General features: G+C 40.4%; 1 protein-coding gene across 13 annotated transcripts in view; it reads right to left on the bottom strand.

The window, feature by feature from the left end:
- Nubpl (NUBP iron-sulfur cluster assembly factor, mitochondrial) overlaps positions 1 to 17,492 on the bottom strand; it is a 214,899-nt gene that overhangs the window by 32,760 nt on the left and 164,647 nt on the right. For all 13 annotated transcript variants that reach the window (XR_015621755.1, XM_087552646.1, XM_087552649.1 and 10 more), the window contains one exon: positions 10,486 to 10,579. Coding sequence is in view for 12 of the 13 variants with exons in the window: in XM_087552646.1 (XP_087408772.1) it covers positions 10,486 to 10,579 (94 nt within the window). In the remaining variant the exon portion in view is untranslated. The remainder of the gene's footprint in view (positions 1 to 10,485; positions 10,580 to 17,492) is intronic.

Raw genomic sequence — 17,492 nt, 5'->3', positions numbered from 1 at the left:
TTGATTGCCACAAGAGTGAAAGTGATTTAACCCTAACTTAACCATTAGCTCCCTTCTGAGCTTCTTTGTACCTAGAATGGTGCCATTCAAACATTTCAAAGATAGCAATCACTTTTCATAACCAAATGCTCATATAGTAATATCCCACAGAAAGTACCAGTCAGGTTTATGAAAGATACTTTAGTATAAGATTTTTTTTAAAACAAAAGTATATACTGTTTTTTGAAAGAATTAAGTCCTTGATCCCAACACTGTTTTAGGGCTCACTATTTTGGTCCTTTCACAGAAACACCCTCTTTTACTGTTTTGAATTTTTGAGCATTTCATATAAGCAACCATTTCAAACAGTTCTCTAATAATACTCAGAACTTATGAAAAATGCAGCATAGACAAAGCTTCCAATAAAATGACATTTTAGTCCTTAACCAGTGTACAAATTATCATCCAAAAATGTAAATTTTAAGGCAATCATGCCCATTTTTCTCTTGTGATGAATCTCACAGCTTAAAATACAATCTCTTAATTTGATGAAACATTTTATCCTTGCCTTTCTACATGGCGATATTTAATTTTTTATAGTTCATAACACGTGAGGCAATAAGAACTATCCTAGAACTCGCTCCTTGTATGCCGGTACAAGTGATGTTACTTCTGTTCTCTGGTAAATCTATAGAAACTTGTGCTCCCTCTACTGACCACAAGGAAATGTCATCAATATTAAAAAGTGTTTAGTTTGCAACATTATCATTATTTCGGGTATTAAAAGACTCAAGGGTCTCATAAGAATTCTCTATTCACTTCCTAATATCTAAATATCTAGTTATATAATGTTCTTAAATATACTTTTCAACTCGAACCTTTTAAAGGGTTTGATCTGCTAAGATTTGCCACTGAGGACTAAGTCTGTGGTAGATCCTGACAAATATTGTAAACACCTCACCAAGCAATTACTTAGACTAGGATCATAATCGTTAAGTCATGTGACTATTTAGAGGGGGATCCATAACTGCATGTCTGGATTTGGGTCACAGTTCAGAGCAGTTAAACATTTAAACCTAATCACTCCAGGTTAGCTGACGGTAACATCAGTGGGGTAGAACTACTCAACTGTACAATACAGCCTTCGGGCACAGATTGTATGGACGCCCATGCTGGGCTGACAGCCTCAGCTGGGGGCATAATAAACATGGACAAAGCCTGCTCCGAATCAAGCCTGAGGGACAGCACTGCATCCTACAGCTGTGAGCACTTTAACATAAAGCCAACACAGGAGTGTGGCCCTCATACTCACTGCTGACAATTCTGCTTGACTTACTTAGATACACACTTACGGCACCAGAGAACCAGCATGCACTAGGGATGTAGCTCGGGGGAAGAGCATGTGCTTAGCACATGAGGGCCTCAGTTTGAGCAGAGCACCACAGGGAAGGAAAACGGAAGAGTCACTCAACTTGTACTGGTTTATCATGACGTCAAATGTGCAATTGACATTTACTGTAAAGTAGACTGCAGTCATTATTGTCAACTCTACCACATCTTTTGTCACATCTGAACTTCCCAAATTATATCATCAAGGAATGCCCACTAATACTGGTTATCAAATTAAGTAAAATGTGATTTATACCCAAATCCTCCTCAATTGTGCTCACAGACTGCTTCAAATTATAAGTAATTCTTAGATGAATCACTGTTGGCAGCTTTATGCTTTCTTCAACCACAGCTGTTTTATTAATTTAAGCATTACCAATATTTTGCTAACCTTGAAAATAAATTTTGCAAGCCAGGCATGGTAGCACATGCCTGTAATCCCTGCAGAAAGGCAGGGACAGGAAAACTCCTGCAGGCTTACAGTCAGCCTGTTCTACCTAGCGAGTGCTAGGTCAGCCAGTCACATAGTGAGGCTTAGAAACTAAACCAGGAGGAAAGGGAAAGGTGGAGGGAGGGAGGGAGGCAGGGAGGGATGGAGAGAGGAAGGGAGAGAGGGAGGGAGGGGAGGAGGGCAGGAAGAATTCTGTTAACTGATATGCAAAGAACCATCAAAACAGTCCTGGATGAAAACCTACCACTTCAAATTACTGCTAAAAGAGGATGCTCAACTTCATCACTTCTTCACTAGTGGACTCTGATACAGATCTAATTACACCCAAGAGATGATGGGGTTTCCAGTCACTTCAGTTACTAACACCTCCAAGATAACCCGGGCACTTAGGCTGCACTCTGAGGAGCTGTGCGGACAGAGGAGGCTTCACAGAGTATAGGGTGGAACCAGATAGCTCAGCCATGAGCACTCGATCTTTGTCTCTTTCTTTTACTCACTCTCTTCCTTCTCATCTCCCCCATGGCATCCCCCCTTCTTATGCCTAGTAGAGGTAAGATAAAATCCTTACTTCTTGGTCACGCTCATTGATCAACACCCTGGGAAGCTTAACTGCTGGACATATATCTCCACCACACAGAAAGCTCTCATTTGCCTGTAAGCACCTGTCCACAATTAAGGCTAAGATCAAATATGTTGTATCTTAAATTCTGTTAAATTCACATGTGGCTCAACCTGCCCACACTCTCCCTAAAACTACCAGTTTATTTCAGAATAGAACAAATTTCCTTTTCACCTCTTTTCTTTTTTAAAGAGTTTTTAGCTCAGACTGGACTTGAACTCGTGATCCCTATCCTTAGCCTGCTGACAAATGGATCACAGCATGTGCTGACATTCCCAGCTCTTAGCTTTGTGTCTGCTCATTTCCGTGTTGTGAGTCTGACCCACAACTAAGCAAGCTCTCTGCACTGAGCTATTTCCAACTGTCACATCAATTGTTATTCTTTCTTTAAAAAGAAACTTCAGATGAGGGTCCGACAGCTCCTGATCACCCTAACTTTTACTAACTAAGCAAGCTTCAGAAGACAGGATTGAGGCCTGGTCCGTTTCAGAGGAAGACTTTGATTCCCTACAACATAATGCCCAAGACGCTGAGAACACCTTCCAGATTGTCATGAAGCCTGGGACATCTACGACCAGGTGCAAAGCTGTTTAGGTTGGGGGGCTTGTGCTCTGCCAGTGGTTAACGAGCTCCCATGTAGACCTTAATGTGGTTCTGACTGTACATTGGTCATTAACCTACTCACTGAACACTAAGCCAGAGGGATTTTAACTTTCACGTTAAGCCATGATGGAGAAGTCTCAAAAATTCCTAAACAACAAAATAGAACGGACTATTGTAAAAATGTCTAAAACAAGCCCATGAGAGATGAGCACCTGGAAGGAACTCAAGTAATTTAGACACCTGCCAGTCAGCTGGGTCACACGAGTGAGTCTGATTAGTCACCTGGCATTGGGTCACACAAGCGATTCTGAAGGCTGTGTTGGAACCATCTGCAGGTGTTTTCAACATCTTCATGTAACAATATAGAAATGGATTCATTCTTAGGCTATTTCATCAGTTGGTAACTAATGCAGAGTAACTTAAACTTGCAGTGTATGTTCAACTAAATAAAATGGCTCTAATTAATGCTTCTTTTTAAATTTAGATAAAAAACATTGCTGTTAGCATTGGCATTACATTTAATTTTAGAAATTTAAGTCTAAACTAAACAAGGACTGAGGTTCAGACTGGGAATAAAGCTCAATGTTAGAATGACTGCCTCATCTGCCAAGGTCCATGCTCTATAGCCAGCAAGAAATAAGGAAATAATGAGGTATCAGATGTGCCCTAAAAGATAAAAATCCTGAAATAGTTTCTAGCCTTCAACAGTTGCTTACATTTTTGTCTAACTACAAAATAAATTTATTCTAGAAATAATTTCCCAAATTCAGTGACTATAACAATAACAGTCTATACCACGCAGTTCTTACTAGGTGTCTGTAAGAGCCAGGCTTCCCTGTCAGATTGACTAGATTCGGAATCTACTAGTAGGACACAATTCCAGGTATATCTTTGAGGACATTCCCAGAGAAGTATCTGAGAGAGGAAGACTAATCTTGTGTGTGAGTTGTATTATCTCACAGACTGCAGAGTACAAGACTGACTAAAAAGGAGGGAAAGGAGAGGAAGCAAGGGCCAGCATCCACTCCTCCCTGTGTGATGTGATATCAGCATCTTGTCCTGCTGCCACCATGCCTTCCCGAACTGTGAGCCCAACATGCCCCTTCCTTCTCTCCTCAAACTGTTTCTGTCATAGCAATGAGAAAAACACAGACATGGCACCCACTAATGAAATGCCAACCAAAGTTTGCTCAGAAGATGTGGAGGGACAGATCAGCAGTTCCCAGCACAGGCCACTCTTCCATGACAGGCAGCTCATGGCTACCTGAAGCTCCAGCTTAGGGGAGCCAATACCCGCTCCAGGCCTAGGGGTACCCATGCCTACACACACACACACACACACACACACACACACACACACACACACACTCACTATATATATATATAAATCAATCTTTTAAAAAATAATGATTTAATGTCTCTGAGAACAAAAATATCTATAACTTAAGTCTCCTCATCTTGCTGGCTTTATAGTTGGAGGTCATTACAAATTTTATATAATTATAGAGAAAAACAAGGCACTAAACTTTAAAAAAAAGACTTCTTTGACTTTACAGTAATTTTCCAAAAGATCAATAGTAGTTTATTTTTAAAGACTTAGTCTGGGAAGTATAAAAATTATTTTTAAAGAATTATAATTTTTAATAAAAGATTTTATGTGATTTAAATGTGCGAAATAACTGTTCTTTTTGCTTTAAAGAGTAAATACTAGAAAATCAAGAAACTATTTCACATAATGGTCTACAGGCACTCACTTAACACAGCAGCAAGTATTTCTGGATCTACCAGTCCCAAACATTTTCATTTTATAAATGACTGTTCAAATTAGCAAAATGTTACCACAGAAGAGAAAGTTGACGAAGCCAAGGAAACTGCAGCCAGAGGAGAGAAGAAAGAAGGTGAACATAATGGTCATGGCTCAGCCATCCTGGCGCAGGATGGACACTTGTGTAAGCAGCACGTGCCTTTCACGTTAACCAGTGACTGAAATATTAAAGTGCCTTAATTTAAGTTTCCTATCCCATCTCATTTAAATGAATGAGACACACAAAGGCTACTACTGGCTTCTTCTATCTATAGGGCCCAGATAGGGGGAGTCCTAGATAGAAGAAAGGACATCACCTCATTATCATAACACAGCAAGAGGCTGTTATGCAGCTTCTCTGGGCCCAAGGACATTCAGAATCCTAACCAGCGGACTACACTGCACAGAGCGGCTTCTCCTGGCCCAGGAGATAAGAGATGAAAACAAGACTCACATCAGGCTGTTTGGTTCTTTTCTGTGAACAAAGAAAGAGCAAAGGTTCCCTCAGCCTCTTAACCTTTCTCCCTTCTATCATCTGAATAATTTCCAGTATTTCATTTCTCTATCAGTCTTTACTTAGTAAGGTGAAGGCTAATTTCAACCTGACTATACGCTCACTACCATACTAAATGACTTGCCCCTAACTACCCAACCAAAATAAACTCTCACATCTGTTCTTCTGCACCATACAAAATAAACTTCATTACGTATTTATCTATAATATAAATATTCTGGTCATAAGATTGACAGCCATCACATTTGTGCCTTGTGAGAATAAACTTTTCACTGATTTGACTGTTCTACTCATGTCCTTATTAGCTTGGAAGGTTTTGGAGGCCATAAATCCCAAGTATTGTTTAGAGCTTCACCGGTCCCTGCCACTAATACGCAATGAAACGGTGGCCACAAAGAACAGAAGCTGAGCTGGTTACTCCACCTGCCTTGTCAACCCTTCTTCCTCACCCTTTACTGTCATGATCAGGGCCCTGGGAAAACGATGTCTGGGGACTGTCTCCTGAGCTTCCTAGCTTTGTGGCTCAGACAGGTGTCTGCCCAGCAGCAGGAGGGAAGACTGTGGGAAGGGAGCTGCTGTGGTGTCAGACTGTGGCACAGACTTTCTTCTTACCCTGGAGTCGCTATAGCTTCCACCAAGCACCTCTTACAGATTCCAGGACTCTACAGGATACTAACGCCACCCCCCCTGCCTTCTCAGGTGGAGGGGCAGGAAGAAGCCCTGCCATTAGTCACTGGCTTCATCATCTTTTAGTGTCGCTAACGCTGCTGCCCACACCTCTGTACCTAAACTCTTCACTGAATTCAGATGTGTCATCTGCTAATATAACACTCTAAGTTACTAATTCCCCAGTCCTTGGGAAAGGAAGACATGGTTCACACACGTGACATAACGCTTACACTCTGCTTAATTCTAAGAGCTAAACATAAAGCCATTAGAATTTGAGAACTAGAATACTGCACATGTTTTTAAAATGTTGAAGAAAATTATAATGCCTCTCAAAGAAATATTAGTTCTCCTCTATTACGGAAAATAAGCAAGTGACCAGTAACCCCTAGGAGAACATCAGTGCACATGCGGAGAACAAAACAGAATTCAACGCTGGAATCTATCCAATCCAAGACATATCAACAAATAATTAGCAAAATAAACTACCAAACAAAATCTAGTAAGCTGTATCATCGATAACAAGGTATGAAACACAATGAGGTTGACATTGATGCTATCTCTTGGCATGTTCAGTAAGACAAGAGCAACTCTGAAGCCATGATCTCACTCCCATCCTTTATCCCACATCCTTTCTTTCCTGCAATTAAGATCTAGGAGTGTTGGGTCTGCACTCACAGTCCATGTGGGCTCAGATTTACACGATTCCTCACTGATGGGCTGCCCACACCTTCATCTCTGCTGCTGTACAACACTTTAACGCAAATAAGAGAATAGGGGTTTTTTTGTTTTTTGTTTTTTGAAATTTCTTCTTATACTGAGCCTATCTACCCACAGAACAAAATAGAACACATACAAAGACTTGCTAATTAGAAGGATGATCTTTTTGCTCATACAGGTCTGCTAAGAATTTCCAAAATAATGCCTCTTTCCAAGTACAGAACATTTCTTTTGTTCCCCACATGACTTGGAGTAATGTGAACTTCATATAGACTCTGGGTCACATCTCTTCAGTAGCACCTGCATCAGTCAGTGTTTTGTCACTGTGGCAAAACTGTTGAGAAAAACAACTACAATTATTTATGTTAATTCATGATCAAAGGTTTCTGTCCATGGCCAGTTGACCTGGCTAGTTCTGCACCACTGGGAGACACAGCATCCTGCAGGCGAAAGGAGAATAAAACTGCTTGCCAGAGTGGCCAGAAAACAGAGAGGATTGAAGGGACAAGTTAGGTTGTTATCCAACCCAGCGATGAAGCTAGAACCCTCATGACCCACCCGTCTCTCAACAAAGCCTCTGGCTGGAACCAAGCCTTCAGCACACGAGTCTTCCTGGGGAACACTTTACCAAATGATATCCCCCTCAGCAAATAGCTCTTTTAAAGCATTTAAACAGTTTCTAAAACGATACTATGTATGCATTTAGATAAGAGCATTTACATTATCTCATTAGACCCTTATAAATGTGGGACAGGCAGGGCTCTTTAAGGAAGGGTATAATCAGAGAGGTGGTTAGCATCATGCAAAAGGAGAATTTCTTACCGTAGAATGGAACAATTCTAGTGCTTCTCACATCACCTGTAGCCAAAGGACACACCCCTCCTCATCTCAGTACAATAAGAAATGGGACATTAAACAGTATCAACTGTCTACAAGGAGGTCATCCGCATCAAAATAAATACCTAAAATGAAATTACCTTTCTCCCTGGCGTTAAGGAAATGCTTTGTTTAACTTATTCATCTATAAAGTTCTTGTGTGAAAGCAGTGGGGGAGTTAGCAGATTGAGCATAGAGCATAAGAATGGTAAGAACGCAGCAATCTTTTCACAGGAACAGTGACAACTGGCAGCCCAGCATTGTCCATGTTAGCTGCACATGCTCTGCCCAGGCAGTCTAGGAGACAGTGGGATGGACAGGAAGATGTTCTGGCATTCAAGCGGCTGGAAAGATAACATGACAGTGATAAAACAGGCACCTGCATATGCCCTGCTCCTGATACCTGCAGGAAGGCAGTGAGTCTGCTCACCAGGGAATGCACAGGTGAATGAATGGAGACCTGTGCTGGGGAAGACAGCACTTCAAATAGTGTGCATGCCTCAAAGGAAGAGCACTGGGTCCTGAGGAGTGGTCCTAATTCCAAAGAGGGATAGATGCGTCCTATCTGGGAGGTCTGGGGCCAAGGCAGGGGCTGGGCATTACAGCAGAAGGCTTTTAAAGGTCACACAGAACTTGGGCATGTAACTCACTGCAATGGAAAGGCATTCTGAAAGAGGGTCAAATGTGTATAGAGATCCAAACAGCAAAGCTAAAGGAAGGGGGGTGGGTGGGAGGGAGTGCATGGTGGGGGTGGGGTTTCACCTGTTGTGAAGGGACGTAAGGGGAAGGAGCAGGAAGTCTCATCACAGACACAGGTCCAAAGGAGTCTTGTGTCTTGGACAAATATAGAACATAAGAAAAAGTAGAACAAACTCTCTTAAAAGAGTTTTAATGTCAGTGATAAAAAGAGACAGGAAACTAGGTTTATAAATAGGAAAGAGATAATTCTGAAGGGCAACTGATAAGCCTGAAGGGCAAACACAGCTCTGACAGGCTGTTCCAGATTATACAAACTGAGGACAGTCAGGATGCAGCCAAGCCAGAAACCACACCCACTGATCCCTAGAGCCAGCCCACTTCTGGTATCTCCTTAAACACGCTTGCTAGGAGATGGGATTGTCCCAAATAAAACTGAACTTCAAGAACAAACATCTTAACCAACACATAGAGAAATGATCAAACATATCCCACACTCCCTCGGATATCACTTAGGCAGGGTATTTTTACTGTTTGATACCCCTAGTCCCCACTTTTGAGGACTGAAGCCAAGATCTCATGTTTGCAAAGTACCAGTTCTACCAGCTCCTTCACTCTTTTGAATTATAAAGTCAGTGTACACTCACTAGAAAAACCGGGGTCTTTTCCCCATTGGTGTCATGCCACAGCACATGGACACTAGTTCTAATTGCTATGACTCTACCAAGGGCGAGACGGTCACAATGAGCAAGACTAGTGAGTAGCACAGGTAAGCTCCAAGACCCCCTCAGTGAGTCGTCAGGAACTCTACTGAAATCAAAGGAGCTACTTCTCAATGGTCTTTAGACTTTTCCTGGAATGGGTAAGTTAAGGAGTCACAGAGTAGTCTCAGGATCCAAAACATTACTCCTTGCAGTAAACCCCACTGGCTAGATACTTACTTCACAGGGGCATAGGTTTGACACATTCAGTGGTACATGTACATTATCACAGCATCGCGACTTGACTTCAGCTTAAATGGTTTGGATGCCCTAAGGTTGAACTCAGCAAACCACGACTCAGATGTTACCAGAGATCTTTAATGCAGAGGTTCTAATCAGAGCTTTAAATCCATTCACAACTGTGTTCAGCTATGATGCACTGTACTTGTGGGACTCAAGAAGTCAGTTACCTCTTCTACTTTACAAAGGGAAGTCACATTACACAGTAGAGAGACCATCGGCAGGATCAACTTTTCTATTTGCATTTTATGCCACTTTCATCTTTTATAGCCAGCCTCACCTGAATACTCCACTACGATAGCAAACACATCAAAACACTTAATACTCATATTACTGATGCTCTCCCACTAGGAACAAAGAACATTTAGCTTGGCAAAAATCCTAGATTTCAGCCTTTTCATAAATTAAATGTCAATGGCAAAGCTAAAATAACCAATACGAATTATCTGCAGAGGTATTTTAAGTTTTCATTATCATCCTAGAAGCCCAATGTATGTGTGCATCTGCACACATTTGCAAATGTTTCAGAGAAATTTTTGGAATTGAATCCAAAATAAAGAGTTTATTACCAGCAATTTCTAAATTCCATATACAAGATATACTTGACCAAATAAACCATTATATTTATTTCCTTGACTTTAAAGCTAAAGATATAGCAGAATATAAAAATTTCCCATAACTACATTTGCCAAAAAGCCAATTTCCTACCATTTACTCCTAATTGGTTTCATTAATATTTTCTGGTTGTTTTTAAGGTTTTGCCGTTAAGAGTTGAACAATTGTCAGCATAGCCAAATAACCATAATCTACCTAAAAATACTTCATTCTGCAATTTTTCTAGAATACAGATTTATATTATTACCTTTTCTTTTTTTTTCTTTTTTTTTTTTTTTTTCGGAGCTGGGGACCGAACCCAGGGCCTTGCGCTTGCTAGGCAAGCGCTCTGCCACTGAGCTAAATCCCCAACCCTTATATTATTACCTTTAAAAATACCTTTTGTTTTTATAAATAGACATATTATCAAAAGTTCAATACATAATTCTGATTTTTAACAACCAAACCATAAATAATTTTAAGACAGAAAGTTTGTCGACGATATAGTTTATTTTTATGCATTAGTAACAGTAATACATCAAAGGGAAAACAAATCAAACTTTTAGAATTTACCTGAAATGGGGATATTCTGTGAAACTGATAACTGCACGTCTCCTGTTCCTGGTGGCATGTCAACAACTAAATAGTCCAGTTGACCCCAATCAACCTAAAAACCAAGGTGATATAAGTAACAGCACTGTATAACAATGTCAGTGGATTTGATGTAAACGAATGTAATATATAAATAACTTATCTGAAGTAATGGCTATCCTTTGAGGTACCAACATTATGCTGTAGGCTAAGCATAATGGATGACAACATGGTCACACACTGCCTACTGGACCTGCTTTGAATGATAAACATGAATTTCCAGGTGACACTGACCTTATATATAATATACATTAATAGCCTCTTTCACTGTGGTCTTCTAGTCAGGAAAGATCATTTATTTACATACAGCTTACATTCTGTATAATAAGGTCTTAGTTTTTTGTCCCCTAGAGGATTTGCTTCATATTTGTTTGTTTTAGTATAGCATTTCCTATGCAATAAAATTTTTTGTTTTTTCTTTCATTAAAAATAAGCATACTAATGATGGAAATAAATATTTAGTAAAAGGAAAAGTATTTAATTTTAATCTAACTAATCTCCCAGTACCATCGACAGTTGGTTCTTACTTTGTAGACATTTTTAAGGATGCATCATATGATTAAGTCTGTAATACCCAACTTCAGTAGATAGAGAAGCACCCTGTGCCCTTCCCCTCAGTTGGCTCTTCCCATGGCATCTCTAGCCTCTGTAAAAGGCCCTGGGATCCTCTTAGTTACTTAAACTAGAAAGCTGACCTCATAATTAATGCTTCTCTTTCCCTCATTTCCCCAGCCAGTTAGTTACCCTGTCTGCTAAAATCTCTCAAATACACCCACTTCTTCCTTCTACTGTCAAGAATTAAGGCCACAACCATCTGTTCTTATTAAAGCCTCTGGGTCACTCTCTGTTTCAACATTGCCAATCCAGTTTGTCCCTAACACACACATGCACATGGACACGCACACGCACACGCACACATGGACACAAGCACAAACTGCAACTGAGTTAGTACTTAATTGCACCTGCTTCTGCTCTTAAAATAAAGCCTGAGCTTCTGCTCTCCGCACTGATTCACTTTCTCAGAAAGCTGCCAAAGTCCACTAGACTAGACAGTGCCCACTATGCTTGCCACCAATTCGTTTTTGTCCTTGTCCAGTGAGTGCTGAAATACTCATATATATTGGGCACTGAGCTAATAACTGATAATTAAATGCTTATAGAACATATAGATATTAACAGGTAATCACTGAATAGATATATTATTTCCAGTTCTATATAAAAGAAGACAGTAAACTGTGAAAAGGAAATGGCCTACTGACTTTCAGAAACTCAAGTAAGCAAAGACAGTCATCTTACTGCTGCCTTATGATCCATCTTTTGTGACGATGTAACAAGAAACAATGGTACAGGAGCTGCTTGTTACCCCTCAAAGAATGAACATATGCAGAGCTCCGAGACGTCTTAAGCTATAGGGAAAATGTGTAAAAAATTCTATACAGTATCTCATAAGAAGTGCAGCATGAGTTGCTATACCACTTTTTAAAGGTGCCTAGTGTTACAGGGTCAGATGGCAAAAGATTTATCAATGGATTTCATTGACTCTTTCATCCCCAGTCCTGTAGTAAAGAATACAGTGGAGGGAGAGAGGAGGGTGGAGGAAGGGCCTCCTCAAGAGGTGGTCAGGCCCTGAGTGGTAGGAGAAACCTGCTGGGCCAGCCATCTGAAGGGAAGCTGGAGTCCTAGAAACAACTGTGGCACGGCACACTGAAGGGTGGCTGGGAAGGCAGTACAGCCTTCCTAAAGTGGCACCCACCCCAGAGCCACCCAGCTCTTGCCTTTCCTGGCACAATTTTTCTTTAAAACATGTATCAGTAGCTGACACTATGTAGTGATCTGCCTTTTAGAATCCCTTGTGATTTCATAAACATGTGCTTTGGATAGTGGTATAATGACATATTTTAAGAAAGTAATGAATGCAGATTGATTTTCAACAGCTTAGAAAACAGTTACCCTAAGGCTACTCTTAGCTGCCATCTAAGAAATTCTCCCCAGGAAGATTAAGGACACTTTCTCCTTTTCTATCCTCATCTGAGACTGCCAGCACTGGCAGACTGGCAAGTCTCTTCATTTCAGAGAACACCAGATGCCCAGCGCCAACAACTGATCGTTGATGTTCTCTGCCACTTAAGCATATTGATCATGCTACTTCCAATTTCCTATTTCTGAGAACTAAGGTCCCAAGGAACTAAAACTATGTCACTGTTATGGCAGCCCACGTCAAATGACTCTAAATTGAATTCCTACTATCTAAAGAAAGAAAGTAGCTGGTCCACCCTGTGCGATGCGCAACGATTTTCTACATAAAAGCTCGCTGACTGGAACTGCATTGAACAGCCAGGAGGCTAATAACACAGCCTTAATCAGCAGATGTATGTGTTGGCGCCATGGCCTTTACTCATGGCCTGGTGAGCATTCACAATAGAAACTGCTCTGTTGGGTCTCATAGTGACAAACTTCCTGACCAAGCTAAGAAGTCAGAAGCAGAACTGTTGGCCATTTGTTCATGGGTCATTTCTAGCCAACACCTACAGCTCAGCTGTAAGACAGTTATGACTCCAGCCCCTTGTGCAGCAACAGCTATATGATTGCTGTTTTGATCATATTTTATTGTTGTTTATTTTAAAAGTATAATACTTTTTCCTACTTTTTGAGGATTTCATAGGCTCATAAAAATATTTTGAACATATTTAACCTCCTTCACCTAACCCCTGCAAGATATACCCTAAATTCTCCCTCCCAACTTTGTGTCCTCTTATTTAAAAATAGTTCACTGATTCTGTTCATTGTTGCTCCTAACTCATGAGTGTGAGTCCATACACTGGAGTGTGGCTTATCTATCACGGCCACATTCTTAGAGAAACTGACTGACTGTCTCCAGAAGCCATCAAGGGCCAGTAGCTGCTCATCAAGGGGTTGATCTGATTCTTATCAGAAAGTGTCCTTGAAAGGATCTGACCCATTTTTTTCTCATTAATAACACTTTCTCCAGTCTTTTGGTGTTTCCCAAAGGTTCACAGACTAAAAGTTCAGTCCTCTGTATGACAATACTGAGAAATAGTCAAGATTTTAAGAGTACATCCAAGAGGAAGAACGAAAATTCATTAAGAGCCAGAAAGTCAATGAAATGCAAAGGAAGCACACAATGACAAATCATAGGAAAGTGTCTGAAACTTACAAGATTTACATGGCCCTTCTTCAAGGTGACAAGTGTCAGAAAGAAGAGATTCTAACCAGCTAAGCTGTCTGAAAGTCATGCAGAAAGCACCAGGGATACAACTTTTAAGACTCCTCACCTATGCTGGGGTAGGCTTTTCTGTGAGTAACCCATCCTCCTATATATACTTACTGGTTTGGCAAACTCACAAAAGTTACACAACCAATAGAATTTAATGCAGGGAAATTAATTAATGTTCATCTAGTCATGCCCCACCCCAACCCCACTAAAAAATCACACAACCAATAGAACTTAGTGCAAGGTAATAGCTTATAGATATAACTATGAGTAAAGGATATCAACGCTGGTCTAATAGAATGGCTTAGTCCTTAGAGCTATTACAGAAGAGCGAATCTAGCCCCTGAATCAATCAATCTATCTATCTATCTATCTATCTATCTATCTATCTATCTATCTATCTATCTTCCTGTCTCACCATGGGTTGATACTATTACATAGGTTCCTACCATAATGCTGCCCACAATGTTGTGATATACAAGGGGCCCCCACCAGTAGCCAAATAGATAGAACCAGATGATCTTGGAATTTCAGCCTACTAAACTATGGCTTAAATGACCATTTCCTTATAAATTATTCAGCCTCAAGGATTTTGCTTTTGAAACAAAAAATGAACTAGAAAACTTGTATAGAAGATGCATTTAACCTGACATCAGTTCCCCTGGGCAAATTTTACAAATTAGGAAGTTCACAGAATTTTTTTCCATATTTCTAAGACATAAAACAGCTCTTTCAGCATCATTATTTTTATATAACTATCTTCCCAATTTCAGATGAGATATGGCATATTCAGGGTCATATATCTACAGACATATTCCCAATCTCATAGTATGTCACTTAACAGAAGGGAGCACTGGCAGGCATGTCGATATTCCCTCTCTATCTGTACCCAGACTCTCCCCTCATAGCTGACCAGTGCTTAATGAACAGGTATTAAATAATTCTGCTTCAAATTGTCTGTCACTCATAATTAAATTATACAACTTAAATGAAAATCTGCTCCCTGTAAGGACCCTTTAACTAGAGAAACTTAATGTGGAACCTAATTGTTTTTTATGTCTGAACTACTCATGGCTTTTGCTCTTCCTAGTGGCTTATGCAACATTTTATTTTGGTTGTACAAAGAATTACAAAGGAGAAATTACTGATATGTAAATTCTTTAGAAAACCCTGAAGGATGAGAAAGTTCTTCCTTCCTTTGCTGGCCCTCCTGACTAGCACAAATCAGTGACACAGTGGATGGAACAAGCCAGCCCTGTAACCTTCGACCTTGTAACCTTCAACCTTGTAACCTCCAACCTTGTAACCTCCAACCTTGTAGCCGACTGTAAGAATGCATTGCTCGAGTTACAACACAGAGTGTGCTCTCCACAAATGATTTCATCTTCCCCAAATAAAGTTCTCTGATCCATTTTCAAACTTTTCCCCTTCTACAGAAAATGAGAGGAGGGGTGGTTACCTAGATAAATCTCTATAAAGTCACTATAAACCAAACAGATCAAAAGCAGATATTGCCCAGAGAAGGTGGAGACTTTACTCGAGGCATTTTCCATTTCCTAAGTGGTCCTCTAGCAGAGTTCTAGAGCAAGTGGGCTCTGACAACTTGGAGACAATATCAATTCACAGTTCACTTGTTATCTAAACCTGATTCACGGGTCTTCTTTGCTTACTCTAAGCCCATTTACTAAAATATTATTTGTCTTAGTCAGGGTTTCTATTCCTGCACAAACATCATGACCAAGAAGCAAGTTGGGGAGGAGTTTATTCAGCTTACACTTCCACATTGCTATTCATCACCAAACAAAGTCAGGATTGGAACTCAAGCAGGGAAGGAAGCAGGAGCTGATGCAGAGGCCATGGAGGGATGTTATTTACTGGCTTGCTTCCCCTGGCTTGTTCAGTTGCTCTCTTATAGAACCCAATAGTACCAGCCTAGGAATGGCATCACCCACAATGATCCTCCCAATGGGCTGGGTCCTCCTCCCTTGATCACTAACTGAGAAAATGCCTCACAGCTGGATCTCAGGGAGGCATTTCCTCAACTGAGGCTCCTTTCTCTGTGATAATTCCAGCTTGTGTCAAGTTGATACACAAAACCAGCCAGTACACTATTTAAAGCATCATCCCTCAGAGCACTATATGGGTAAAACAAGAAAATTTCAAATATAAAAATAACAGCATCCTCATTAAAAAACCATGGTTATCAGTGATTTATAGAAATATAAATCTCTTAACACAAAATTTAAGCCAACTGCTTATATGTGCAGATATTCATAACCAAGAAGTAGATGTTAATGAAGCATAGGATTTGTCCAAAGATGCCTAAAATATCATAAGCCTACTTTAAAAATCAAGCCATTTTTAGTTTTAAGGAACCACCTGTAGTGTTAGGTATCCCTTCCCTATCCTCTCCTGTACTCTACCTCCCATTCCCATCCCCATTTAATCTTCCTGTTCATTTCCTCTTTATCTCTCTATAAAACTATACCCTGTTCCCCTTCTTTGGAAAATGTCCCTACTCCCCACCCAGAGCTTTCTATAACGTCTGTGGGTCGGTATTCTAAGTGACATACAAAGATCTAGAGCTTAAAACGAGATCCATGGAGAAGAGAGAAAGTATGTCTGTCTTCTGGGCCTCAGGTCGCTCTCAGGATATCTATTACTAGCTCCATTCATTTACCTGCAAGTCTCAGAGTTTCCGTTTCCTTCCATGGAGTGACACTGGGTACATGTCAATCACATTCCAGGGCAGGCTTGATGTCAGGAGTAGTTGACGAGTACAAAATGGACTCTGTGAGGTTTTCTGTCTTGAGAGGTGTGTGTGTGTGTGTGTGTGTGTGTGTGTGTGTGTGTGTGTGTGTGTTTTGTTAGTTCTATTTTTGTTTTAAAGAGTATAATTAACACGGAGTTGGGTGAGAGGGAGGGGGAGGAAGAGGTGAGGGAAAGAATCTAATCAAAATATGAAAAATTGTAAAGGAGAACTTCTAATTGTCAAAATAATTTTTATTTTTTAATCTTCTGCAGACATTTGAAAAGTTAAAGATTGAGAATGTTACAATTTAGTGATCTAATTTGAAGCAGCGTGTAAATTATATTTATATGCAGCATTTAAACTTACAAAACTATTACATACTTTAAAGAAAAGCTTTTGAAAGGGCAAAACTGTAGTTGCCATAAAAACTGCTTTCTGGATTCCAACGAGAAGATCTACAGCCAATGCTCAAGTTCATTTCTCCAAGGCATCAGAAATCACGAGGACCAGAGCAATGCAAAGAGCTGCCCAGCCAAGGTAACGCTTGATCCTAGCTCCTGCCAACTGCAATCTTACTTTGGGGATCAGAACCCCTCAAGTGGAGCTAGGCTAGTGAAGAGAAGAAAGCAGAAAAGGTAGCAGCCGGTAACAGGTGGGGTGCAGCAGGAAGAGCTGAGTAACTACTGAGAGCCTATGTATGATCAGAACTAGATACGTGGAATATGTATGCTTGGTATAAAATGGGCAGCGTGACCCCTGTTCTACATATAATAACACTTGAGAGTGAAAAGTTAGTAACATTTGTCAATGTCATGCTGCTATTGAGTGAGAGACCTGGGACACCACAGTACCACCCTTCCGGCTTTGACAGAGTTCTTTTAGCAAAAACTCATGACACCAAGAACATAGAATTTTATTCAGTATGAAATTTGTGACATATAGGCA

Source organism: Rattus norvegicus, chromosome 6 (assembly GCF_021556685.1).
Source record: "Rattus norvegicus strain SHRSP/BbbUtx chromosome 6, alternate assembly SHRSP_T2T, whole genome shotgun sequence".
Lineage (NCBI taxonomy): Eukaryota > Metazoa > Chordata > Mammalia > Rodentia > Muridae > Rattus > Rattus norvegicus.
Note: the sequence above shows the minus strand (reverse complement) of the source record. Positions and strands in the feature narration are given on the sequence as shown.